General features: G+C 37.5%; 14 protein-coding genes and 3 non-coding genes across 17 annotated transcripts; 7 read left to right on the forward strand and 10 right to left on the reverse strand.

Moving 5' to 3' along the window:
* Positions 1-287: 287 nt before the first annotated feature.
* SOMG_02464 (parasitic phase-specific protein psp-1) lies at positions 288-1,163 on the forward strand (the record flags this gene model as incomplete). Its single annotated transcript, XM_056181256.1, has 1 exon — positions 288-1,163. One exon carries the CDS (start codon positions 288-290, stop codon positions 1,161-1,163), a length of 876 nt encoding a protein of 291 aa, XP_056036327.1.
* A 1,419-nt stretch (positions 1,164-2,582) lies between these two features.
* SOMG_02465 (RTA1 like protein) lies at positions 2,583-3,392 on the forward strand (the record flags this gene model as incomplete). Its single annotated transcript, XM_056181257.1, has 1 exon — positions 2,583-3,392. The coding sequence occupies one exon, from the start codon at positions 2,583-2,585 to the stop codon at positions 3,390-3,392; it is 810 nt and encodes a 269-aa protein (XP_056036326.1).
* Positions 3,393-4,538: 1,146 nt separating this feature from the next.
* On the reverse strand, positions 4,539-4,799 carry tam9 (mitochondrial ribosomal protein subunit L31; the record flags this gene model as incomplete). Its single annotated transcript, XM_056181258.1, has 1 exon — positions 4,539-4,799. One exon carries the CDS (start codon positions 4,797-4,799, stop codon positions 4,539-4,541), a length of 261 nt encoding a protein of 86 aa, XP_056036329.1.
* A 358-nt stretch (positions 4,800-5,157) lies between these two features.
* rpl401 (60S ribosomal protein L4) lies at positions 5,158-6,249 on the reverse strand (the record flags this gene model as incomplete). The annotated part of the gene is made up of 1 exon (XM_056181259.1): positions 5,158-6,249. One exon carries the CDS (start codon positions 6,247-6,249, stop codon positions 5,158-5,160), a length of 1,092 nt encoding a protein of 363 aa, XP_056036328.1.
* A 542-nt stretch (positions 6,250-6,791) lies between these two features.
* Positions 6,792-8,120, reverse strand: SOMG_02468 (nucleocytoplasmic transport chaperone Srp40; the record flags this gene model as incomplete). Its single annotated transcript, XM_056181260.1, has 1 exon — positions 6,792-8,120. The coding sequence occupies one exon, from the start codon at positions 8,118-8,120 to the stop codon at positions 6,792-6,794; it is 1,329 nt and encodes a 442-aa protein (XP_056036566.1).
* Positions 8,121-8,826: 706 nt separating this feature from the next.
* On the reverse strand, positions 8,827-9,941 carry mtd1 (methylenetetrahydrofolate reductase Mtd1; the record flags this gene model as incomplete). The annotated part of the gene is made up of 3 exons (XM_056181261.1): positions 8,827-9,617; positions 9,671-9,802; positions 9,902-9,941. The coding sequence occupies 3 exons, from the start codon at positions 9,939-9,941 to the stop codon at positions 8,827-8,829; spliced, it is 963 nt and encodes a 320-aa protein (XP_056036330.1).
* Positions 9,942-10,298: 357 nt separating this feature from the next.
* On the reverse strand, positions 10,299-11,279 carry emc3 (ER membrane protein complex subunit Emc3; the record flags this gene model as incomplete). The annotated part of the gene is made up of 5 exons (XM_056181262.1): positions 10,299-10,486; positions 10,538-10,699; positions 10,762-11,036; positions 11,089-11,215; positions 11,255-11,279. 5 exons carry the CDS (start codon positions 11,277-11,279, stop codon positions 10,299-10,301), a joined length of 777 nt encoding a protein of 258 aa, XP_056036110.1.
* A 583-nt stretch (positions 11,280-11,862) lies between these two features.
* On the forward strand, positions 11,863-11,934 carry SOMG_20115. The gene has a single exon. It is a non-coding gene; the product is annotated as a tRNA-Met (tRNA).
* A 216-nt stretch (positions 11,935-12,150) lies between these two features.
* On the reverse strand, positions 12,151-12,229 carry SOMG_20116. The gene has a single exon. It is a non-coding gene; the product is annotated as a tRNA-Leu (tRNA).
* Positions 12,230-14,042: 1,813 nt separating this feature from the next.
* On the reverse strand, positions 14,043-14,936 carry tco1 (RTA1-like protein; the record flags this gene model as incomplete). Its single annotated transcript, XM_056181263.1, has 1 exon — positions 14,043-14,936. The coding sequence occupies one exon, from the start codon at positions 14,934-14,936 to the stop codon at positions 14,043-14,045; it is 894 nt and encodes a 297-aa protein (XP_056036111.1).
* A 1,177-nt stretch (positions 14,937-16,113) lies between these two features.
* SOMG_02472 (mitochondrial omega-amidase) lies at positions 16,114-16,926 on the forward strand (the record flags this gene model as incomplete). The annotated part of the gene is made up of 1 exon (XM_056181264.1): positions 16,114-16,926. The coding sequence occupies one exon, from the start codon at positions 16,114-16,116 to the stop codon at positions 16,924-16,926; it is 813 nt and encodes a 270-aa protein (XP_056036108.1).
* A 162-nt stretch (positions 16,927-17,088) lies between these two features.
* SOMG_20117 lies at positions 17,089-17,161 on the forward strand. Its single transcript has one exon. It is a non-coding gene; the product is annotated as a tRNA-Arg (tRNA).
* Positions 17,162-17,511: 350 nt separating this feature from the next.
* On the reverse strand, positions 17,512-18,003 carry SOMG_02473 (cytosine deaminase; the record flags this gene model as incomplete). The annotated part of the gene is made up of 1 exon (XM_056181265.1): positions 17,512-18,003. One exon carries the CDS (start codon positions 18,001-18,003, stop codon positions 17,512-17,514), a length of 492 nt encoding a protein of 163 aa, XP_056036109.1.
* Positions 18,004-18,454: 451 nt separating this feature from the next.
* SOMG_02474 (plasma membrane pyridoxal family transmembrane transporter) lies at positions 18,455-20,017 on the reverse strand (the record flags this gene model as incomplete). The annotated part of the gene is made up of 1 exon (XM_056181266.1): positions 18,455-20,017. The coding sequence occupies one exon, from the start codon at positions 20,015-20,017 to the stop codon at positions 18,455-18,457; it is 1,563 nt and encodes a 520-aa protein (XP_056036114.1).
* Positions 20,018-21,298: 1,281 nt separating this feature from the next.
* SOMG_02475 (serine O-acetyltransferase) lies at positions 21,299-22,133 on the forward strand (the record flags this gene model as incomplete). Its single annotated transcript, XM_056181267.1, has 3 exons — positions 21,299-21,378; positions 21,507-21,816; positions 21,888-22,133. The coding sequence occupies 3 exons, from the start codon at positions 21,299-21,301 to the stop codon at positions 22,131-22,133; spliced, it is 636 nt and encodes a 211-aa protein (XP_056035450.1).
* Positions 22,134-22,905: 772 nt separating this feature from the next.
* On the forward strand, positions 22,906-23,868 carry SOMG_02476 (iron/ascorbate oxidoreductase family; the record flags this gene model as incomplete). Its single annotated transcript, XM_056181268.1, has 2 exons — positions 22,906-23,585; positions 23,655-23,868. The coding sequence occupies 2 exons, from the start codon at positions 22,906-22,908 to the stop codon at positions 23,866-23,868; spliced, it is 894 nt and encodes a 297-aa protein (XP_056036112.1).
* A 1,637-nt stretch (positions 23,869-25,505) lies between these two features.
* Positions 25,506-26,276, reverse strand: pcm2 (protein-L-isoaspartate O-methyltransferase Pcm2; the record flags this gene model as incomplete). The annotated part of the gene is made up of 1 exon (XM_056181269.1): positions 25,506-26,276. One exon carries the CDS (start codon positions 26,274-26,276, stop codon positions 25,506-25,508), a length of 771 nt encoding a protein of 256 aa, XP_056036113.1.
* Between the last annotated feature and the right edge of the window lie 231 nt (positions 26,277-26,507).

Here is a 26,507-nt window from a genome sequence, read left to right on the forward strand (position 1 = left end):
GGCTGAGATTTTATAACAAATTTCCCTCATACTTTTTCCCTTCGATTTTTTTATCTGTAGTCCGACTAAGAACTTGTGATAAAAAGAATACATCGGAGATTTCAAGCGAAGTCCGAAGTCCGAAACACGCAAACAGTAAATATAAGCCATAATTGAACGCTTTAAAGGCATACAATTTTCAAAATATACAGTCTATTTACTTCAAACCTTTCTACTAGGTTCTCATGCTTTTGTAAAGCATATTTTGTTTGCTGACAATTTGAGATCGCGTCTTGAAATATCGAGTAATGGTTTTAGAACAAGATGTTTTTGGTTACATACCTAATAATAGACTAGCAGGAATAGCCATAGCTTTGTTCATCATTGCTTTTCTTCTGCAAATAGGAATGTTAATAAAGAAGCGAAAAAACATTGTTTGGGTGCCTTTAGTGGGAACATTTGGAGAACTTGCAGGTTGGATATGCAGAGCTTATGCTCATTCTCATTTTGAGGGCTATTCCGCCTATATTGGACAATCCATTGCTTTGCTGATATCTCCAATCCTTTATTCAGCTGTATTGTATGTCTTGCTTTATCAATGGGCACTCATATATGGTGCCCAATTTTCCCTCCTTCCACCGAAGCTGTATGTTGCTGTATTTGTTACTGCAGATGTTATAGCTTTTCTTATACAATGTTCTGGTGGAGGATTATCCAGTAGCAAGTCTTCTCAGAACCTGGGGTTCGATATAGCACTCGGGGGTATCATTTTCCAGTTGTTGTCTACTATCCTATATGTTGTATTACTGGCAATCTTTGTATATGGTGTAATTAAAAATAGGCCAATGCGCAGGACAACTACTTCTTCGCCGGGCTCACCAAGGACGAAAACAAATGATTTGGCATTTTTGTTTTTGATATTATCAACCATTGCAACTTTGGTCCGCATTGTTTATCGTGTCATCGAGTTTGCAAGCGGTCGTCAAAGCAAAGTTGCCACTACTGAGCTGTGGTTTGCTCTGTTTGACTTTGTACCAATGATTATTACTGCATGTTTTCTTATTCCTGCACTTTATCCTTGCTTATACGAGCAAGACTACATAAACTTTCATCCAAATTTTCTTCCGCCCAACATGTCTCAATCATCTGAAATGGACGAAGTTTCTTTGAATAAAGTTGTTTAACCAGATAGATGCTTTGAACTACGCCGTTCAATCTTTTAAGGATAAATGCCCACAGGTGACAAAATTTGTTTCAAATTGTGTTTATAACAAGAACGTTATAATCAATGATGTGACGAGATATTGGATAAAAAGGTAAAAGGAAAATACCGTCTAATGGAAACCAACCAAGGGTATTTTATTTATGTGTTATGTGTTATGTTTTTCTCTTTTTTTTTTTTTTTTTTTTTTTTCCTTATTTGCTTTACTTAACCCAAGTCGAAGAATAAATCAATGCTGCGTTGCTATACCGTGTCACAATTGCACTTAACCAAACTTTTAGATATTGCTCCTTTGAGTGTTTTATTCCTCTGTTGTTTGCATATTCTTTTTTTTTTGTTTTAATTCGGTTTAAAACATTCAATTAGCGACATTTATATGATTGTATGACTGAGTATATGGACTTGAAGGTTGAAAAAGTTATCTACTTATGCTTGATTCTACTCAGTATGGGCTCTAAGTATTTCGGGGTCCAGTGACTTGATGAACTAAATAGACGGCAACTAGATTCAGTAATCCCAGATCAGTTGAATCTTCCAATCCAACGCCAGGTGTATATTTCTTCTAAAGTAGATTATTTTGAAAAATTTTTATTGTTTATTATTTGAATTAGAGGGATTCTTTTGTATTATTACTTTCAATATATCGTTTGACAACTACCATCAAATTATTGTAACGAGGTCACTGACCTGCCTGTCACGTTAGTAATTCTCACGGGTTATGAGAATAAATATCCGATGGGAATAATAACTACAAAAGTAGGATTGTTTTCGTGAATTGGACTATGTTGTACTACGAGTATAGACGCTAGTCATGTCTAGGAATCTGGTTAGCTAAATTGAAAGTAGGAAGACGATCTTATTTAGCCAAACCAGTCGAGTCTTCCAATGTGAAGAGTTCGACTGTGGATTCATAGTTTATATATCTTTTCTAGGATAGCTAACGTAATCTATCTCTTTGTTAAACAAAGTTTCTTTTTTTGAAAGACTTCTGCTCCAAAGGACTGTCCGATTTGTTAATATCGTAATTTTTTTTAATTTGTTTACCATTCGTAATATCTCATCCTTTTAGTCTTATTGTTCTCGTCAATATTAAAAATATACTTTTAAAATGATATATTATAATATATATAAAATAAAGAAGACACCTATTGTGACAGGCAGCACCCAAAGGTATCCGAATTACTGAGCGAAGTCCGAATTCCGAACAACGGTAAAACAAGAGAAATAAGCCATAATAGAATGCTTTAAAAGACATAAAATTCATGAAAGTATGTTGCTGTCATTCTTTGGTACATTCTGTTTACTCCTTTCCTAAGTGACAAAAACAACAGGGTAATTGTTTGCAAAAGTTGATAAATCTTGGCCAAAAAACTCATGACAAATGGTAGTCAAAAGATATATGTTTGCTTACATACCCAATGCAGCACAAGGAATTAGTGCTATTTTACCGCAATGGGATGCGAAGCTAAAGTCGCGAAAGTCTGTTCTTTGGATCATGCTTTTGACTAGGATACTGAAAGAAATTGAATGCTCCATCTACAGATCCTCTCACTACTATTCAAAAGGTTATTCTTCGAATGTCGGAATATCCATTGCACTACTTGCACCAATCTTTTGTTCAGTTGATTTATATGTTTTACTTTTTCACTGGAAATTAGTTTATGGTCCTCGGATTTTATTCCTCCAGCAGAAACTATATGTCGCTCTGTTTGTTACCGAAGATCTAATAGCCATTTATATGCACTGCTTTAATGGAAGTTCAAAAAATGCTAGTCTGTTTCGAAGTCTCGGTTCGTACGTGGCGGCCAGCAGCGTCATCTTGCAGCTTTTCTATACCCTCGCATTATACATACAGATAATTTTCGTAGTTGGTGTACTTAAATATAGACCAACGTGTAACTTAAGTGGATATTCGCTAAGACCACCAAAAACAATCCGAGATGACTCGACCTTATTATTTACAATCTTGTTAACAAGTGCCGTTTTGGTCCGCACTGTTTATCGTACCTTCGAGTATGCAAACGGTCGTCATAGCCAAACTGCCACTCCTGAACTGTGCTTTGCTCTGTTTGACTTTGTTCCGGTAGTTTTTTCTACTTTCAAAAAAATTCCTGCAAACTATCCTCGTCTGTGCATGCAAGAAGCTGTTAGCTATCTTTTGAAATTAACCGCTATAATGTTATATTTTTAGCAACATTATACCTAGTTGGTACAGTATATAATCGTCCTTTGGAACGTTGAGTTTTGTTTAAGTTATTTTGTTGCATTCAGGTTCGAAAAGATACCAAATAAAGGAAAAAGAATATAAAAATGGCATTACGGAAAGCATAATTATTTTTCCTATACTCTTTGATACTATTTTACAGAAAATAAATTATGATTTAACGAGATATTTCAAAAGCTTCAGAAGCCTCAGAGTTCTGAATAATTAGTATTAACATTGTGTGGATGGTTTACTACTTGATGCATCGGTGTAAACAACTCCGTTGTGTAATAGGCGACATTTGAATCGATCACTGCAATTCATAGGCTCTATCATAAAATAAAAAACTTTACGACCTCGTTGTTTGTAAATCTTACTCAAACCCTTGCTATGTAATAGCTCTTACCTTCACAAGTTTAATTCCATGTGTGTCTGTCTACATTGAGTTTAAAGGAGAGATACTTACATGAATAGAATTGCGTCCGCTTTTGTAAACCAAAAAAAAAACCAAATAATTTCACTGACAACGCTGTTCTTCACACGAAATATGTCATTTATCATAAACATTTTCGCTGCCCATTAGGTGAGGGCATTGATTTCTTCCTTTTATGATTGTAAATTTTCATTCATTTTATTTGCTTAGCAGTAATGCCGCTTCGATCAACAACCATCATGGCGTTCTAAATATCATTTTCTGAATTCTTTGCTTTTCCATTGTTGACGCTTTCGAATGTCACAACCCTAACCTAAAGAAGGTCGAACAACTATAAAAAAGGAATTTTTGAATAGCAATTCTTTACAGTCAATCGCTTCATTCTTTGGTGAACAATTTCGTCTAGTCCTTGGCATGACTAGAAGTATGCGTTGAAGCGTAGAAGAAATTAAGACGAAGTGGGCATCCGTTTCGGATTCATCCATGATGATTGGAAATCATTTTGTCTACATCTTTTCAGCATAGTCCATCCATCATATTATATATATATTTTTCAGATAAATTTAATCAAATCGGTTTATAATCAAATGATGTACTTTAAATTTATACACAATGAAGTATGAATTAAGCTGTAAGAAGTAGGAAACGAAAAAAGAGCTGTTGTACATGTAAAAGAATCCTCGGGCATAATACCAGTTGCTCTAAAGCCCTTCATAGCGCTGTTCAAACTTGGACCTGCGGGTTTCTTGACCACTGATTGAGGACAATGCATACGAGTCTGGGTTGTTTAGAGGCATGTTTGTAATGTCCTTAATTGATACCATATAAGGACGAGGTAAGGTTGTGTTAATCGTGTACGATGCTCCATTCGCCAAGACAATTCGTTGTCTAAATACTTGTGCGGTTTTTGGCCTTGGGGTCAAACCCATTTTAGAGCTTAAAGAAACAATTGATGGCCTCATATTAAATAAAAAAAAGGGTCAAGATCCTTAAGGATAAAATGAGTATACTGCCTTTATAGAAGAGTGGAGTTGGAGAGAAGAATATTGCTTGATATTTGTTGTATACAGTGTTTTAGCGTGAGCCTCGGTAGTAAACAGTAACAAGATTTCACGCTTATACAAATTTATTTATTTTTTTACGTTTACATTCTAATTTTATTTGAGTTGCTCGCTTCTTGCTTTCTAACTCATGACTGTGATTTGTATCATACTACAAAAGGCTTGAATTCCAGTAGATATCCTGAAAATGCAAAACTATCCTACTTTACTTGATTTGAAATAAGACCCAAACAAAAAAAAATTAATATTGACCTATTATCTAGTTCTCATGTAAAACATTCAAGAACTTCTCACCAGCAGATTTGGTGGTCTTACCGCTGTCAATCTTGACATTGTGCTTGTAGGCCTTGGCGTAAGGGTTAAGGCGGAGCATAACGTTCTTGTTCTTAAGAGGGTTCTTCTTTTGAACGTTAGTACGCTTAACAACAGCGGGACCGGCAGGCTTAACAATGCTTTGGATTTCATCAGAGTTGATGAGACGGGTAACATCAGCGTTAGAGATAACGTTTTGAGGGAGGACATAGTCCTTTTTGAATTGAGAAACTTCAGTGAAGCTACCGAAGACGTTGTCAAGGAGGTCGAAAGCAGACTTGGTCCAGATGACGAAGCGACCCAAGTGACCACCAGGGGCAAGTTGAAGCAAGTTCAAACGACGAACGTTGACAAGCTCAACACCGGGAACGTTACGGAAAGCCTTAACGATACCAGCATCCTCGTTGAAAACAACAAGAGGACCACGACGTTGAACGTAACGACGGTTACGAAGCTTACCCTTACCAGCACGGAGCTTGCGAGAGTTGGTAACCTTGGCAACATCACGGAAGGCCTTGAGTTTCTTCAACAAAGCAACGGCCTCCTTGGTCTTTTGGATAGTTTGGATAGAGTCTTCGATAACCAAAGGAACTTCAGCAATTTCCTCAACACGGTGACCACGGGCCAAAAGGAGAGAAGGAACACCAGAGGCAGCAACAGCGGAGGCAATAGCATAACGCTTTTCGTTTTGGTTGACCTTAACATGCCACTTACGCCAAGTCTTGGTAGGGGCGAACATGCGACCGCTACGGCACATGTTACCAAAAGCAGCTTGACCGGCACGGTGAGTACCACCACCACCGACACGGGGAATACGAGCAAGAGCACGACCAGTACCCCAAGATTCAGCAGAGGTTTGGTGACCAGCCTTCTCGGAGACGGCGTATGGTTGACGCTTGTTCTTGGCGACAGCAGTGTGAACAGAGCGAACCAAATCGGGACGAATAGGAGCCTTGAAGACAAAAGGCAAGGCGATAGTCTCAGAAGAGACAGCACCGTCCTTGTTGTAAACACTAACAGTAGGGCGAGCAGCAGCCATTGTTCAGTTGTTAGATTTGCGGAAAGCTACTACAACTTAGGAGTCAATATTCTGGGTCATACAAAACAGTCACGTTTTCTAACACCCAGGGTAGGGTATCATATAATTAACCTCGTTAGGAAAATATTAAAGCCTTCGTTTATAATGATCAAAAAATAAAAGCACGATTGGTTTTCCAGCAGCGTCTGGAAATGTTTAAAAGGGTAAGCAAAGTAAATAACATTGATTGTCTAAACTAATTTTCTTATTTTCTACCGAGGATGAATTTTTTTCACGAGCGCTACTGCCAGACTAAAATCGCAATGCTTATGATTTTCTTATTTACACGGCAGCAAGATAAACATCAAACGACCAAAGGGAGTTTTTCATACTTTGTATTAGAGTGTCCGGATACTGCTCCATTGATGCGTACTAAGTCTTGTCTTACCTTGTGCTTCCTATAAATAATTTGACATATAGCGACGCACACCTATCCATTTTAAACCCGTCTAAACCAAAAAGAAAGAGAAGGAGTGAGAGAGGCAGAGGCCGAGAAGAAGAATCTAAAACTTAATGCTTCTCACATCCAAATTAATTCTACCGCCACGGTAACTGCCACGCTTCTTTTTATTCTTTTCTTGACGAAATCCTTTACCGCGAGTAACACTCAAATCTTGATTAGCTTTGGCTCCATAGTCATCTTCACCGAAATTAAAAGCATTATCCCTATGAGCTTGAGAAGCAAACTCCCACTGGGAGGGGTCACCAACCCGGCTAAAAGGCTTTTTCTCGGTACGAGCAGATTTCATTGAAGCTGAATCGCTTTGAGAGTCCTCGTGCTTACGCTTGCTGCCTTGTTCAGATGAGGAAGATGAACTAGACGATGAAGAAGCTGAAGAAGAGGATGAACTTGATGATTTGGGTTTTTTATCCTTAGAGGATTTTGAGGAACTTTTTTCTGACTCGGATTCGCTAGATGATGAGCTTTCATCAGAATCCTCTGACTCGGAAGAACTTTCTGAGGAGGAGGAAGCTGAACTACTAGAAGAGCTTGACCCAGACTCAGAATCCGAATCGGATTCGTCGCTAGAAGAGCTTGAATCGCTTTCTCCAGAAGAAGAAGAAGACTTACTTGACTTTTCACTTTCATTGTCCTCAGAGTCTGAGGAACTAGAAGAGCTGCTATCAGAACTGTCATCGTCCGAGGAAGACGAGGACTCTTCGTCGGAGGAGGCGGAGGAGGAAGAAGAGGAACCAGAAGAGCTGCTATCAGAACTATCATCGTCAGAGGAAGACGAGGACTCTTCGTCGTCGGAGGAGGAGGAGGAAGAAGAGGAACCAGAAGAACTGCTATCAGAACTGTCATCGTCAGAGGAAGACGAGGACTCTTCGTCGTCGGAGGAGGAGGAGGAAGAAGAGGAACCAGAAGAACTGCTATCAGAACTGTCATCGTCAGAGGAAGATGAGGACTCTTCATCGGAGGAAGAAGAGGAAGAGGAAGAACTAGATCCACTTGAAGACTTTTTTTCACTTTCAGAGGATTCGCTCTCACTTGATGATGAAGAAGAGCTAGATGATTCTTCAGAATCTGAAGAGGAGGATTCTTCATCAGACGAAGATGTCGAATCTGAATCATCACTGCTTTCTTTTTTGGTGCTTCTTTTTACCTTCTCGGTGCCTTTTTCTTTAGAACTTTCTTTTTCATTTGAAACATAAGAGGCAATTTCCTTATGGGACAACAAATCTATCAAACTTTTCTTATGTGTTTGTTTTTCACCAGTTTCGATACTGCCTTCCTTCGCGAAAGCCTTTGCTGTCTTTTCAAAACCATTATCTACCAAAAATTGATAAACTAAAGGGCAAACCTTGTTCTTCACGTCAATTCCTCCCATCTCGACGATCTGTGATGCTTGAGCAGAATTTTGCAAGCAGGTTAATTTTTACAAGTGGCTAGTGCAATATAAACTGTGACTCTTTGATATACTTATGGTATAATACTATCGGGTACAGTATTGATATCTGACATAAATGTAAATCTCCCAGTTTTGGGATAATATTTCGATTATAAAATGTTCTACTATGCACTTAAGCAGTCAGTAGTGATGATAATCAAGAGTCTACTTGAATGATAGAAACGTTGGAAGGTAATCCCAGTAGGTTTCGTAGCTAGTTTACACTAATGTTAAGAGCGGTTAAAGGATAGTAGAAATGAAAAATAAAGTTTTTCCAACGGTCTGCCTGTTTACTGATTTAACTCGACAGGTCTATAAGCTTATTCTTACTATGTAAATCCTTGCTAGGATAAGTTATTTGAATTTATCCATTATAGTAATACAAGAGGTATTGCTTTCTTCCAAAATATTGTCTATTGTTGAATGCAAGCTATCAATTTCCATAAAAAGCGTTCATTGAATAGAAGTTATTATATTAATTAGAGAATTATGCATTAAGTATATATACTTCCAAAAAATAACGATATTACCAAAAATGATGATTCTTCGTACAACTAAGAAGCAATGCTATGAAGCTATAACCATCAAAAGCTTCGGTATGGAGTTTTAAGCAAGACTAAAAATAAAGAACCATATACTAGCTGCTTCAGACATCAATAGGATTGTTACGTTGGTAGGAAGTTAGGCGAATGAGATTTCGTAAGAGCATGGAGATAGTTACTTTACCAATACTGGGTACATAAATGCCTGCATGTTCTTTAAGAGACGGAGCATCAAAGTTTTTATCACTTGAAAAACAAATGCAAACAGCTCCATCACGAACTAGGTAAGAGGGGAATTTATAGTTGCTGGAAGGAACACCGCATATAACAACGTCTGAAATCGGAGCAACATCTTCTAATTTCAAACTGGTTTCGGTGACATCGTGCTTTCGACTGCGAATTCCCGCTCCTCGGGTAAAGAGCTGAACATTGTTGATATCAACGGAGTAGACCTTTGCACCATCATTCGCAAGTAATGCTGCGAGAGGACGACCAACAATTTCACTACGGTTCACGACAGTAATAGTTTTTCCATAAAGACGATTACCATAATTGATAATTTTGTTGTAAACTCCCAAGTACTCCAAAATCTTTACGATAGCCAAAGGTGTACAGGGCAAAATTGACTTCCTTGTCTTCTCATCGTCTAGATGTCGAATGTTGTGGTACATGTTCATCACGTACTTATGGCACAAACCTTCTACATCCTTTTCAGGTGAAACGACCTGCTGTAAATACTGGTCCTGGCGGTTTCCAAAAACGGGAAAATAAATCATCATGCCATTGACATTCTTATCGAGGTTTGCCTCGACAATGGCATCTTCCAAGTCGTCCTTGGAAACTTCTCGGAGCTCAAAAGCAAAACCAATCTCCTTACAGGTTTTTTCAGTCCACTCTAAGCATTCATTAGGACCACGCAAAATCATATAAAGACTTTTTATTACATACCAGCATACATGCGAGCAGCGGGATCTGTATTAGCAAGAAATCCAACTAACATTGGAACAGGCTCAAATCGCTTAACTAGCTCCTTGAGCTGACCTACAAACGATTCAGCCACTCTGCTAGCATATACTACTTCTAGAAAATACACATGTAAGTAAATCGGTTTTTTATGTCTGGGAAGAAAGACTGACTGCTGCATTTGAAAAAGCTTTCATCTTTCGAGAACAAACATACTGCAGCTGTTGACGGGTTCTGATACATTCTGTTGGCTCATGATTATTGATTTTCTTATGTCCTGCTAAAAGAACCTTCACTAAGCAAAAGAAGGGTGTTGGTATTGGGGAAAAATTTTTTTTAAAGGGTTCAGGTCGAGTACCAAAAGGATCCCCATGAGATCTGAATGATGATGGTGATAATGATGATAAATTAAAGAGTGCTTTTTATTCTTTTGATATTAGAACTGGGAGATCGTTTTTAAAAATAAACAAAACGAATACCAAACGTCAGATATACTGAATAGTTGATTTGAAATTTATTATTAGAACGGCAATGAGACAAGAATTATAAAAATTATATCAAATTGTATTTATAAAGTCAATGCATTTGCTGAGGGAATTTTGACGAACTTGGTTTAGAAGAATTGCTTCAAAATCCTTGATTCAACATCCTCTAATAGAGAATTCTTCCCGACGATTTGCACATTTTCGGATTCCAAACGCATCAGCTTGGCAATATCTTGTCCTGGCTGGATAGTTTGCGAAGTAGCAGCTGTTAGAGAAAACCCTGCCATTCCCATTTCATTTTCAGCATTGCTAGCCACTAAAAATTAGACGTCAGTAAACTATGCACATAATACTTTATTCAACATACTGTTATTCTCTCCAAGTAATAATGCATAGACCGATTTTAACCCGAAGAGATTCAAAAAATACCATGATATAGAAGAAACCCATTGAATACTTAAATCTTGGGTAGCAACTCCAGACTGGAAAATCGATTTAAATTGGTAAGTAAGGGGGAAAGGGAGTTTTACTGTAATGTTAGAACTATCGTTGTTGAAGTAATCGCATATACTGCATAATGTAGAGACATACATATGATAAAGCCAGAAAAGAATTCATTAATCCAGGTCATTATAATTGTTTGAGGAACCACCATTAACATATTTCCCTTCATAGATTCCATCAGATTTTCTAACGTCTTGTCGTCCATCATAGGATTCAGGTTTTTGGGCGCATTGGGATCGGCAGGCTTCAAGTATTTACCCGACCGTAAAGCGTCTACTAAAAAATCCTTTCTCTTCTCAATAGAATCGGGTAAAAGAAAACATGCATTGTTTCGAAAGGAAAATGCTCTTTGTAACAAGCGTCTAGAGAGTATTAATCACCGGACGAACTTAGGTTCATCTTCAACACACGTACTGTTCTCGAATTTCTTCTTTTGTTAGTCTTTTAGGAGAAGACTGTAACAGAATTGTGGCATTATGTCTCAAAACTCCAATCAAGATCATAACAAACATAATGGGTAAAAGAACCCAGTTTCGAAGAGCTAAACCGATTAATATAAAATAAAATGGGAAAAACGCACCTGGATCAAGCAGAAGCTGTTGCATTTTTCGACCAGAATGAAACAAGTCTGTTTCGTGAAGTGAAATGAAATGAAAGTAACCAAAAACAATATGCCACTCTCTAGTAGAAAGTAATTCACAATATTCTAGGATTTTTCAAAGCAAATCTAAGTCTTTTATAAGAAAACAAAGGAAAACAAGCATTGTTTCAAGAGCCCTTTATAGATTTTTTCAAGAAACCTCTCACTAGATAGCAGGGCAAAAGCGACCGGCCGCACTCATTTTATGAGTATTATATGAAGGATATTTATTTCTTGATAATTTACATTATCTGGCTAACTTTCTATCCCATCCCATTATAGAAGCCAGTATGGATTCCTTCCCACAGGTAAAGTTCAACTTCTTTCTCTCATAAACACAATGCAACGCGAGTTTTTATTGTTACGAACAAATAAGAAACGAGTTTTGTTACAAACATTCTATATGTAGATGTGTTTTTTACATTTTCAGATTTTTTCTTAGCAGTTATATACTATTTTTCTTTCAGTTTGAACAAGAAAGTTGGTTGCTCGGGTGGTATTGTTCAATTAACTGTGAACGGTTCGAATCCTTGTATTCTCAATGAAAGTGCGCGGTAGGAGAGTGGAACTCCGACGGGCTCATAACCCGTAGGTCCCAGGATCGAAACCTGGCCGCGCAATTATTTTCTTTCTTTTTTTCGATAGCAGAGTCAGATGTTTCAGATACACCTTCGTTTCTGTCGCATTTTACTTTTCAGTGTCAAAGAAGTACACTTCGTAAAGGTTGCATCCAATCCCCAGTTTCTTTTTATTACCTTTTTGGCATTATAAGTTTCAAAGTTTAATACTACAAAAGTAAAAATTAAAGCATACAAAGTAAAGCTCAAAAAGAGTAATGAAAGGGGTGGGACTCGAACCCACGAGCTTTCGCACTAGTGCCTTAAACTAGCTCCATAACCACTCGGACACCCTTCCAACTGTTATTGGTACAAAAGAGCATATTATATTTAGAGTAATGAAGTTAGCTTTGAAAGCGACAGAAAGTCGAATTGCATATGACTGCTATCTCAAAGGGAATGAAATGTTCAGAATTCGATTGCTCTATCGGAATTGTATTTGTAAACTAATTGCATTGGATCATCCTTCTACACTTTCTTACTTTTATGGGAACGATTTGTTAGATATTTTCAATAAGACTTTCTTAAACGAATGCAATTCAAAGAAATGAGTAAAAAGAATAAATATTAAACAAGGAAAAGTGCAAGAAGAGAAAAGCCTACAGAACTCTGAGTACCGATGTTGTCTTCAATCATACATAATAAGAACGATGCCTTCAGGCGTTCAACTGCATCGTTCTAACGGCTACTGGCCTTGTGATAGCCAGGCATTATTTATGTATAGTCTGAATATCGGAAAGATGTTTAATATTATACATGATTGCAGTAATAACTTGTATAATGCAGAATTCCAAGAGTCTGAGGTAGATTTCAATACAAAAAACAAACGGAAATTCTTTCTGTTCGTGAACATTTATTAACCACGGTGCGACCTGAGACTTTCCCGTCGATTCGATGCACTATTTCGATCTTGTATATCCTAAAGGGGTTCATTGTTATCTGAAAACTCGTAACGGGATTCTTGGGATGTAATAAAACCAACGTAATCAGAAAGCTTTCTTTTAAGAAACACTCGCGGCTCAGTCTCATCATAGTTACCACCGTATCCCTCTAGGTATGTTCTCAAATGGCTGGATTCAAACTATCAATGTCAGAAATAGCTTTAAATTGAGGCAGCCTAGCAGGACGTTCTTGCCCATTGGCAAAAGGAATGAAAACCCAAAGGGAGGTTGCATCCTTGATTTATACGCTCAGAGATTCTTGGTATCATTACATGTAAAATGCGCATATTAGAATAACCTATATATTTTACATTGCCGCATCTTGATAAAACATGTTTATAAAAGGAAAAGGTGTGGAAGATATTCTTCTAACCCAAGCGAAGTTGGAAGCTTTCTATTGTTTTGATACTCTTCTAATTCTTTGGATATTTGAAATAATAAATTGAGCGATATAATTGAAAGGGTATTAATAATACAATCAGGATTCAACTTTGACTATTACTTTGAATAAATCTGTTTAATTCTGAAAGTCTAATTAGTTGAATCTGGTGTAGTCGCGAATAGGTAAAAAGACATAACGAACTGGCATTAGAAAGTACCTGCGATAACCTCTCAGTTTTTACTGCCGTATGTAACGCTCATTATTTCCAAGTAAAAAATTGAGTATTACATTAAGAAGTGTGTTCCCGTAGAGTTTCTTTTATGCAGATGACTTACGGCACGTATATGTGAAAACTTGGGAAAGCCCACAAAGTATACATTAAGTGTATTATGGAACATGTCCATAGAAGCAATTAATCTCCCATTTGGCAGAATATAAAAATATTAATAATTTCTATAGGGCATCTCAATCAACCACCTTGGTGTTTCAGACATGCTTGACATGGGACAGATGGATGTAAAAGGGCACAAACTCGTTGTAGATTTGTTGCTTTCCACAGAGTTTCATATTAATATCTCCAAAGGAAATCAATGTATTGAAGAATGTAAAATTAAAATTCATCAGGACAGTCTATAATCGTCTGTCGATGTGTAAAAAAAATCAGGTGATTCGGGAAAATGTATATATATATATATATATATATATATATATATTTATAAGATATGGGTTAAATAAAGCATTCACAATTGTTGGAAAGCCACGATAGAGGGAGAATATTTAAAATGGTACTAAATATTTAAATCGGAAGAAGATAAACTTTTTTCGTCCCGGTCGGAACGATCAGCTTGGTAGGTCGGATTTGAGGTGCTTTCGTTCGAACCAGCAAACCTTTTTTGAGTTGCAGGATAAATCGATGGAAGCAAAAAGAAGGATGCTATAATCATGGGAATAAAGTCGAAAACACCAAACCATACTTCATGGGTAATGACACTACCGCTCCAACCTCCAGAAAGCTCAATAACGCGGTAGACGGCACGCACGAGAATAGCAAGGGTTGCAAAGCATAGACATAAAAAGCAGAAATCTCTGTATCGTGAACGAGGAGTGTCTGGAATGTTGGGACCAGCTCGCACGGGTTTACCCATGCACACAGCCGCGGCAAACAGTAACCCCAAGATGGAAAACACAACAGTGCTGAAGAGCTGAAAGCAAATTCCACCGAGCATAATGTTTGCACCAGTGTCCTGTTCAGAAGAACCTTCCTTCGCACCACCGGCAATACCACCACCGGCGGCTTGCAGAATAAGAGCAATAACATCGAAAGAGATGAAAATAATGGCATACAATCTGGGACTGAGAAGGGAAAAACGAGGTCCGTAAAGCATAACCCAGTGATAAAGCAAAACATACACTTGGGCAGAATAAAAGACCGGTGAAATAACCAAAGAAATAATTTGACCTAAAAAGTCTGAATAGTTATTAGGATTGTAATGAGCATGAAGTCGACAAGCCCATCCAGCAACCTCACCAATTGTTCCAACAATTGGAACAAGAATTAGCAGGTGCCTATATACTACCAACGAAGACACTAAAAGGACAAGGGATATACCGAACAAAACGACAGCGATAATTGCCAACCATCCCTCTGGAATATAACCGAATGAATTATCATATGCTGCCATTGTTAAATTGTGTTAAATTGCACACGAAAGGAGAGTAACGTTCAGATGAATTAGAGAATTAGAAACCAAGAAACAAACTGGTTTTAAAAGATCGACTATGGGTATAAATTATGAATCAGCACTATAATTAAGAGAGGAGATGTTGTTTTTGGAAAGAATGAGTCCTTGCGAAAAAGGAGAGGATATTTTATAAAGAAAGACTAAGACTGCAGTCAAATTTTGACTGACGACTCGGTTGTAATTAACCGGCAGAGCGACGTACTTCTACTTTTAAATCCGTTGTCGACTGGAGACTAAAAGAATGTTATGGAATATCTCCCAAATAAATAAAAGCAGACCAATACCTATACCAATCCAATCCAATTCAGGAAAACCTTTTCTTCCTTTTCTCTAAAGTTGTAAAAGAAAGAGATCTAATTACCTTAAATAGCGAAAGGCTTTAGGAGACCGAGTGAACTCGGTACTCCGCGGATTTTGTGGAATCCACAATCTCTTTGTGCTAGTAATTATCGATAACATCAATCTCGTTTACTTTATTATATTAACACTTTATTGCGTTATCGAGTACACTTTATATAGTCAAAGCTTTAAAATGGTACCAAATAAGCAGGGACATAAACAACATTATGTGAAGTACTTTATTAGAAAGAGTTTTGTTTTGTTTTGTTTTATTAATAACTAATGTTCTATAGAAAAGGAACGAAATGAGAATTCAAAAGACTTTGTTTTAAATGCACTCCATTACGGTAATAAACAGTGGTTACGCAGAACAATACTTATCCTACAAGTTCTTCAAGAGGAAAGCGGATTCGATCTCTTCTTACACCTTGCTAGAAACATTTTTATTCAGTTGCTTTCACTCTTATGATTACTAATGTGTATGTGGGAACGTGTAGAGGATGAACTTGTTAGATGATGCTCACAACATCATCACCCACTGTCATAATTGGAAGCACGAAGTTATGCTGCTCTTTTTACTTCCTTGAATCAAATCTCTTCGTTTTTGCTTAGCAGTAGTAATCTGTTTATCGGATTTTGCACTTTGCTATCGCGGCTATAACGTATACTTGCTATCTAGGTGGATCAGAGAAAAGACGCACATTGAATTTGTATTTAATATTATCTTTGCACTTTACTTTTCTGGTTTTTTACATTTCACTTTGCTTGGTGCTTCAATATGTCAGTTCGAGTTTGTTGCGTTCAGATGGCTCCAGAAGTAGGAGATGTAAAAGGGAACGTGAAGAGAATGTCTGAATATGTCGACGAAGTTATGAGCAAAGAAGCCGTCGACATGATCGTTTTTCCAGAGCTGGTTACTTCGGGGTACGAATGTGGGGATATGTTTATTGATCTAGCAGAATACGTTGAAACCAGTGACACCATTCATTTTATGTGTAAAGTTGCAAAGAAGTATGCTGTGCATGTTGTGTTTGGGTTCCCTGAACGAAGAAGTCGAGAAAAAAAAGAAGTATTCAACTCATGTGTATACATTGACTCGGATGGACATGTTTGTGGAACCTACCAAAAGATGCACTTATTTGGGCAAGAACAAAACTATTTTTCCCATGGCACAAAATTTCCCATCTTCAATACTCCGTTTGGTAAAATGGGACTTTTGATTTGCTGGGATACTGCATTCCCAGAGGCGGCTCGAATGTACTCGTTACAAGGAGCAGACTTTTTGATCGTAAGTTCCAACTGGGAGAAACCCTATCAAGATGATTGGGATTTGGTGGTGAGTGCTAGAGCCCTAGATAATTGTATCCCGATTGCAGCGGCAAACCGTGTAGGCAAAGACAAAACACTTGGGTTTTTTGGCCATAGTAGAATAGTTGGTCCCACCGGTAAGGTCATTAGAAGCCTTGACCAAGATGTTGAGGGGTATATTACTGCTGATCTGGATTTAAACCAATCCAAGCGTCTTCGACAAGAGTATTATACATTCTTTCGTGATCGAAAACCTCAGTTGTATACGGAACTAACAAACTAACTTATGTGGAAAGTGTCATATAAATGAATTTATTATCCTGCCTGATCTTTAACGTTTCCTAAAAATAAACAAAAAGTCAAAGTTTACTTTTGCTTGTATAATCAGGCCTTTTTTTACATTTTTTCCGCTATATTCTTTTTATTTCATCTGTCTAATAACTGTGCTCCCGTGGCCTAATGGCTAGGGCATTTGACTTCTAATCAAGGGACTGCGGGTTCGAGTCCCGCCGGGAGCTTCTTTTTGGCAAACATAGTTCGTCAATTTTTGGTACTTTTTTTAAAATTAAAACGGGTTTTAGATGCAGCAAGAAGCAACAGCGTTGTTTGACGAAAAGGCTCAATTCTAATAGTGCCGAAATGAATAACTTTGTTTGTCATTTCTCTTGTAGGTTTGTTTCAGTAAGACATTTATTGTTCTATAAGCGTTACGAAAGATTAGACAGATTCTCGTATGTCTTATTGATACAAAAGAAAGAACTGCTGGTTTCTTTCTCAAATGATCATTCATACTTTATAACTGGAAAAATAAATTCCAACATAAACAAAAAGTGGAAAGGACCCAACGTCATTTATATATAAAAAGAAACTAATCCCAGAAATGATGGTGCGGGATGGCAGCTTCATCTTCGAGAAATGGACCCAGCACCTCAATGGGGCGAGATGCAGTCTTTGCTATTTCTTTATTACTTATCTTCAAATAAGCATTTTTTGGATTCGAGTGTGCCATTTTGATCAAACTCGCATTGGAAAGACCAAATACTATACGTCCTATGCCTGACCAAAAAATGGCTCCGGAACACATTGCACAAGGTTCCGTACTCGAGTAAAGCGTACAGTTCAACAAGCTTTCAGCACCTCTTGATCTCGTAATTGTACTTACTGCACGAAGTTCAGCATGTTGAGTTACATCCTCTGAAGGTACCCGGTTTTCAGCTATAGCCACCACCCTGTCATGTTCGTCAACAATAACACACCCAAAAGGATGTTGGCCATGTTTCCTTGCTTCTCCAGAGACTTCAATTGCTTGGCGAAGATAGTTCACATCATTCTCTGAGAGTATATCTGCGTTTGAACCCATATCTGAATCTTTTGAAATTCTTAAAAAGTATATAGCTTTTAAACTGTATATTAAAGAATTGTAGCCTTCTAATGTAGTCAATCTTCCCTCTTCCGTATATGAGGAGTGTTTCAGCCAAGCTGCTCTTTCATCAGGTGGTTACTGCTATCAGTGTGCATACTCTGTATACATTCTTGTCAGTCACCGTACGTGGTTAATATAATTATTATTAATATTAATATCAACGAAACAACTGGTTGATCAATATATTAAATTGTAAATATTGAACATATATATATTGTGAAGAATTACCCAAAAAGCAAACAACCACATTGAGACTAGACGTCTTGATTTATGAAAGGGGAATAGAGACAAGGAACAAATCAACAATTCAAAGAAACTGATAGCTTTTTGGCAGGGAAAAAATGGAAAACACTTGAATAAATAACATATATGATACGACAAAACCACATTAAACTTCAACGTTCTTTTCATTTCGCTCAGCCAAAGCCTCTTGTGTAATAGCGAGTCGACTATGTCTGCGGAGGATATGACCAAAAAAGTAAACAACGTAGATTAACAAAACAAGTGAAAGGCTAATAAAACCCAAAGTAGCCATTGCCCAAGTTGTCGTCATGTTGTTAAACATAATAGCACCGAGGTGAACAAGGACAGCTGCTAGGGTAAAACTAGGGAGAGTAAAAGCAGCGACGGCAGAGCCGGCCACCGAAGGGTATGAATCAGTTACATAGTTCAGCATAGCTAACCAAAGCTGAGGATCACCAACAGCAATAAAACCACCAGCAATTAAAGGGGAAACCCAAGATATGTTTCCGCTAGAAGTAAATGCAAACCAAAAAAGTCCAAGAGGGAAGAACCAAACAGTAACTAGGGAAATCAAGAATCGAGCTTCGGGACGATCAATGCCGCCATTCTTCTTTTTATCACGTCGATAAAGCCAATCTTGGATAGGTTGCATCATAACGACTATTGTTACACCCACCAAAAAGTTGAGGAATGTTTCGTTTGCATGCATATAAGACATGTCGTAGTTATTTTTGAAGACAGGAAACAGACCATCAAGATACAAAAAATTAATACCGTAAGCAAATCCATTATACAAACCCAAAGCCATAATAATTGGTTCGGTGACGAAAATTCGAGCAGCCATGGTAAATGCAAACTTGGCACGTGTCACAGCTGATTTTGCTTTTGCAAGAGTAGAAATTTGTACGTTGGTCTGTTCAGTTTTCTTTGCATAATTCATAACATTACTCGCAGGTAATGTTTCAGGTACGAGGATGCAAAGGATAATTAGGAAACCACCGACAATCATGTTCATCCAATAAAACCATCTCCAGTTCTTTTCAGCCAGTGCTTCACCAATTGGTGATCCAATGGATGCACCGGCATTCGCACCCCAGACAAACAATGCCATACCTAGACCAACAGTTTCTTTTGTGAATACATCGCACATGCTACTAGCAACATTTGCCACAGCAGCGCTTCCACAGATTCCAGCAATTGCGCTGTTGATAACCATCATGGGGAGATTATAAGCCAAAGCTTGAGGAATTTGGAAAATTATGTAAAATGTAACAGAGATCACATATACCCATTTCCGACCAAGGATATCCGACATAGGACCCAAGATCATTGGTCCAAATGCATTTCCTAGAATAAAGAGACTTTGAACTAGATTGGAAGCCTGTGCACTACAATGCCATTCTTCTTGAAAATAGGTCACAAAGTTAATCACAGCAGTACTGGACCAAATGATATATGTTTCTAGCAAGGTGTAAGTGATTGCCACAAACCATTTTTTCCATGCAGGCCAATGATGGGGATGTGCTGGATGATTTGCATCGATGGACATCAAAGCCGTCGCGACATTCCATTCATCCAAATGTTCTACCGATCCTTCTGAAAGCTTGTCGTGAATGACAGGAGAGGCAGACCGTTGGACGGATTTTTTGTCTTCTGGTCCATCCATCAAACTAGTATCATTTATAGCATTTTCCGATGAAGCATCCATATTGATTAAACTTTTTTTCTTTTCCCTTTTAGCTGATCAAAACCGATGGATTTTACCCTTTATTTGAATTTTTGGATAAGCTTGGAAAATTGCAAACTGATCCAAATTTGGAGTCGTGAAGTTGCCACGACAATTCACCTTGTTTTATTAGAATTTAAAAACAGGCCTTGTTTTGAAAAAATTATACGCAATAAAGCTGAATGGTGTTTGGTAGAAAACAACCTCCAAACGCTCTGTTCTAACCCTGCCCTGTCACTGTCCAGTCAGCCTTGGTTCATTCCGACGGCCTTTTGATAAAGCGAAGTGACATTTATCAATTCAGCCATTCAATGGTCCTATAGAATAAACTCAAGACGAAGCGCAAACAAACAGTCCAAGGTGAACGAACCGAAATTGGTTTTTGGCCTAAAAGGAAAGGAAAATTTATTTTCAGGTAACAAAAATTATTGCATTGCTACCTGTCCTTTTATTTTTTTTTTTTTTTTTTGGGTATAAACAGGAATTCATCTCATGTTTTATTGTCTCTAATTTAAAAAGGAAAAGGGTTTTTGCGGTTTAAAAATTAAAAAAAAAATAGTTTGCGTTGATTGTTTCTGCTGATCGCGTCTACAATTCCCAATGGACCTATGTGAGCCGAATTAAAATCTGGTACTTTGTTGTAGTTTGTTGTCTGCAATGAATATATAAGGATAGCTTAGAAGAACGGTATTTGAGAGTTATTTCTTGAGCTTCTCGATATCTCTTTTGCTTTGACTTGGAACATGGGGACACGGGAACAAGAAAGCATGCGGATTGTCAGAGAGTAGCTAGCATGTCATATAGAGGCCTCTAAAATAGAATCAGCTCCTTTGTGATTTCCTTTAGATATTCTTCGCGTCCAAGTATACTTCCATAAAATTGTAAACGACCTTTTCAAGTTTTTGCCAATCTCCAGAAAGAGTAAAATAATCCTCATACATAGCAAACGTGAATTACAGACATTAAGGTGAATGGGAGGAGTTCAATCCAGAATGCTTCCAGAGAAAGCAAGCGAACCTTTTCAACCACTAATTTCTTTGTTCCCTTTTTCTATTTGTTTTCTCTTTCATAATTCCTTAAAATGCATTAAGCTTAGATAGACTCTACTCTATGCTTATGTCCAGGTCTACTTATAGATTTTATAGTCTGACTTCATCCGGTTATCTGATCCTTTGTTCGGGTATATATGTGCATAATTTCTCCATCGTTGCTTTTAAAACCTTTATTTTCTAACCAACACCAAAACGAAAACGAAATTCAACCATGCCAACTCTAGAAAACCCCGTTCAGACGAAGCGAAGCTTCAAAACAAAAGAGTACCAAAAGATGATCCAAGGAGAATTGTAAGTAGATGATGCAAAGAAAAAAAAACAAAGACCCATGAAGAAAGTTGGATTTGAAACTTGTTATTCCTAGCTCCTTTGTTCTCCATTTTTGCTTATAAGCGTTACTAACACTTATTGCTGGATAGATATTATGCTCCTGATGCAGAACTCGATGAAGCAAGAGAATTTGCCAAAGCGGTCGCACGTCAATACAACGACACCCTTGGAAATCCAAAAAAGCTTAGTAATGACGAGTTGAAAAAATATAGAGCAGCCATCTTATCCCAAGTGATGTCGTTTGAAGATGACGGTTCTTCTGTGTATATGGAACCTCCTATAAATCTCGATTACGGTCTCCATATTCACATTGGGAAAAATTTTTATGCCAACAACAATTGTAATTATCTCGATGTTGCTCCCATTACCATTGGAGACAATGTTTTATTTGGTCCTGGTGTATGCACCCACAAGCTTTAGCTCTACTACTACTTTTCACCCGCCTTCATGCTAACGTTTTCTTGCTTTAGGTACAATTATGCACAGCTACTCATCCGTTGGACATCGCAACCCGAAACAGTGCACAGGAACTTGCGAAACCTATCAAGGTCGGTAATAACGTTTGGATAGGTCTGAGTGCCGTTATTTTACCAGGCGTCACGCTTGGCGATGGCTGTGTTATCGGCGCAGGCTCCGTCGTTACGAAGGATATTCCTCCCAATACAGTAGCAGTTGGTTCGCCTGCTCGTGTCGTCAAGGAAATTGACCAAAAATGATTACAGAGCTTTCATTAAACTTATTTGGTAAGAATAAGGATAGTCAAAAAAAAGTAACCCCAAATAATCGCTGGATTCATGAAACGTTTACATCTTTGTCAAACAAATGATAGATTTTATGGCACCAAAGCCTTAAATGAATGATTCGTTGTTTTGGGAATTTTATATATATATATAGTGTAATTGAATTTTATTATAGAAGGGAAACTTATTTGACATTATTCAACAATTCTAAATAGACATATCAGAGAAGAATTCCAACTTCAATCGCAGTAAGAAGCCGAGGTCAATTGTTTTCATTGAAAGAAACATAGTAAAATGCTTAATTGCTTTCATTCAAGCATGAAAATTTTCAAAACTTCCAAGGGAAGTAGAATACCAACTTGCCATGAAATTTTACAACGACCTTTCAAGGACCGAACTTATTCACCCATCAACAAGAGTCCATCGTTCCTTCTTCGAATCCTTTAACAGTAAGTCGGCTTTTTTTCGGTAAAACATAAAGATTTGTAATTTGCGAATTCGTCGAAATTTCGTTTCTTTTCTTTACGTAATTGGAACAACTCCATCCTATTTTATATGGCTTTCTGAAGTTAACCATGACTATCATCATTGACCTGCTGTTTTCAATTGAGAGTTGTTGATCCCATCTCCTTATCGAACTTTTGTAATAGGAAGAAGAAATCCAATCTCTCTTTAGCTCTCTACACTCTGAGCACGATTGCTACACCAGATCTCTCTTTGCTGTGATTCACTCCTTTTATACACACAAATGGGATCAGTAGAATTACCTTCTATTGATCTTTCTTTAAAAGATTCAAAACATGTCGCTGCGGAGCTAATTACAGCATGCAAGCAGTGGGGATTCTTCACAGTGAAAAACCATGGAATCCCTCTGGAAGATGTAGCTCGAATTTTCAAGATTAGCGATGAGTTTTTCAACTCTCCTTTAGAGGAAAAGAAACAATTTATGTTTAAAGAAGAGCGATTACATTCAGGATATACAGGACACGTTGGAGAAAAGTTGGATGCCGAACATCAATGTAGAGGAGATATGATCGAGTCCTATGATATAGCAGGATTTCCTAGTCCAGATTCAAAAGTAAATAGTCCAGTCATCCAAAAGTACTTTCTTGAACTAAAAGCCTTTCAACGGCAATGTCATTATCTTTCATTAAAAATCCTTGACCTTATTGCTGGTGGGTTTGGACTTTCATCGGATTTTTTCAGCAAGTACCATAGTTCGTCTAAGGATATTCTTCGTTTGTTAAAGTATAGTATTCCTGAGGGAGTAAAACGCCGAGAACATGATGAAGATGCCGGCGCTCATTCCGACTATGGATCCATTACTCTACTGTTTCAAAAAGATATGGGAGGTTTACAAATTCGACCACCAGAGTCATACAATGTAGCCGACTGGCTGAAAGTCTCCGTAGACGAAACATCAATTGTGTAAGTAGAAACAAAAAAATTTGTTTCTTTTTTTTTGTCTTTACGCAGCTTTACTAACCACCCCTTTAGTGTCAATATTGGAGATATGTTACAATTTTGGACGAGTGGACGGCTTAAAAGCACTGTTCACCGGGTAAGACTTGATCCAGACATAAAATCCAGACAAACGATTGCATATTTTGTAATACCTGATTCTGAAACTATTATAGATCCAGTGTATGAGGACGAAAACGAAAGCGAAGGAAAAGGAAATAGCGTGAAGATAGTACCGGCCAGCGAATAAATAGAAGGAAGATTAAACGTAAAAATTATGGCTATGAAGAAGCTCTTAGAGGATTTATGGGCAGCCAAAATGGTCTGAATAGTCAGGCTACATGATTTGAATGATTCCCGATCTAGACATAAAAGACATGAATATCCCGAAATGTGTATGAATATAAACGAGTTTTATGTGTCAATGATTACATTTGCAACATGCTATTATGATTAAACAGAATACCATATTTTAGTTGCTTTTCTAGCTTGCCGAATGGAAGGCACAAGATGTCATAGCGAAAGAGTTCTTACAAGAGAATATGAAAGATCTTACTTCAAATTTCTCAGAGCCGTGTATTTTTGCTGATTGATATTCTTGATATTTTTGAATGAAAGCTGTCTTGCCTTTGTGCTTTTGATGACAAAAGGATTGATAATACAAAGGTCAAACTTACTACCAAACGACAAAAGTTCACTATCATAATGAAACTTTTATAAATTTAATGATTATACGCTTAAGGACAGTTATCTTTCAAGACGTGACTCTAGGAACTGAAGAAGAACCCCGTTTCCTTTATAAATATGATCCTGAGCAAAGATAAAAATTTGCTTTTGCATTGAATATTTGCTTACTAACGAAACATTCCTCACAGATCCTCAAATTTGGTAATGAAATTGTGATACTGTCCTTTGTAATCGACCTCTGGTAAATGATTATGCACTTGTAAAACCACTCTACTTTCAATTTTTGTCATTTGCAGCGAGGAGCACGCTGTAATATTTACATTTCTACATGTTTATCTTTTAAATAACAAGTCAAAGGCTGTTTGACGCCGAAAATACAGACAAGAGACCTCAAAGTTACAATCTGTCTTCGTTGACTTTGTCTGCTATAAAGATTATTCAGGTGCGGTTGAATGGATCTCAGAAAGACTTCTAAATTCTTTTCCGATTATATTATCATTTCATTATTCGTTTATGCTGTAAATTCGAAGATGTTGTATACATCTGCTAAGTGTTTATTATTTTTGACAACACAGGCTACTGCTTGCTTTACAGCACATAGTTATGAGAAGAATGTTTAATCTATTAAAGGTTCGTCAGGTTGTTTATCAAGAGGCACACATGAGATAAGTGTTTGAATATTAGAATATTATGAGTCCGATATACACTCTGGAGATTTTTATTTGTTTATTCATTAAAACAGTAAAAACAGTAAATAAATAGATAAATAATCAATACGAATGAACAAACACGATATCACTCCATAAAATATAAGTGCAAATAGGGAATGAAAGCCAAACTGCTAATCGATATACTATAATAATGTTTACAATTCACCCATACCTTATAAATAGAGAAAGTTGTTTCAAGGTATTTCGTCCAAGCAGTACAACAAGCAAAACCAATATCGCAGACTTCTCGTACAAAACAAAACTGACGTTAATTTCGGATCACCCACCACATTCTTGAAGATTGGTGATCTGCAAGTGCGCGTACCTCTTAAACATTCACGTACAGATATGGTACAAGATTGCCACCAGGCATGCCAATACGCTTGAAAACGAAAACGAGTAACAATCGACATCGTACAACGCCAATCCGTATAGGTTCTTCCATCATAGACTATCATAATAAATTATAAAGGTTGTACCTCCAGGGGTTTCACATATCTTCATAATCACTTGGAGGATCAGTCAAAGGTACATAACGTACAGAAAACAAGGACTTTTTTGAAAGCTTTCCATCAGCGTGTTTATCGTATACAAATATATCCTGAAACGCTGTTCCCACCGGGATAATCATTTTCCCATGGATTTTCAGTTGCTCAGTCAACCGTTTTGGAAGTTCGGAGGCAGCAGCACCTACGTGGATTGCATCGAACTGTTCATCTTCAGGTGAACCTAGCCTTCCGTCGCCACGGACAACCTCAATCCTTTTATGCTCCACCATGTAATCAATCAACGGGTCATGTTTTGCGTCTTCTTGCAAATTCTTTTTTGACAAATCGACGAGTCCTTGTATGTGCTCAACACCTTTAACATAACCTGTTTTTCCTACCATACGAGCCATAGCAGCCACCAAATACCCGCTTCCTGAACCAATGTCTAAAGCTCTGTTACCCGGTTGAAGCTTCGGCTCCAACTCTTGCAGAGCAATACCATGCATATGGGGAGCGGATATAGTAGCACTATACCCTATAGTCTGTGGTGAGTCTGCATAAGAGAAGTGAGGGCAATAAAACTTGCGATCGGTGTGTTTCATCGCTTCAATTGCCCGCGGCTTCGATATAATCCCCGCCAGATTTAAATTTCGAACAAGAGCTGCATTTGATGAGGCACCGCACTCCCACGCCATATTGAATAAAGGAAACACTAGGCCAAAGTTCAATAAAAGAATAGTCAAAGAGAAGAAATTGAAGAGTCCAAAAATCATGAACTCAAATGTCGCCACAAATGCTAATTTATATTGTGGACGGCAAAGCAATCTATCGACGTTTTGTATTTCAAAATATTATTCCCATGGTGCATTACCTCAAGTTGTGTAAAGCCAAAAGTTGAGTGGCAGCATAAGTTATGACGATAAATGATCGAGGGTGTCAAACACATACAAATATATACCAATAAAAAATGTATTAGTTAAGAACAGAACAATAGTTTATTTGCT

Source organism: Schizosaccharomyces osmophilus, chromosome 1 (genome assembly GCF_027921745.1).
Source record: "Schizosaccharomyces osmophilus chromosome 1, complete sequence".
Classification (NCBI taxonomy): domain Eukaryota; kingdom Fungi; phylum Ascomycota; class Schizosaccharomycetes; order Schizosaccharomycetales; family Schizosaccharomycetaceae; genus Schizosaccharomyces; species Schizosaccharomyces osmophilus.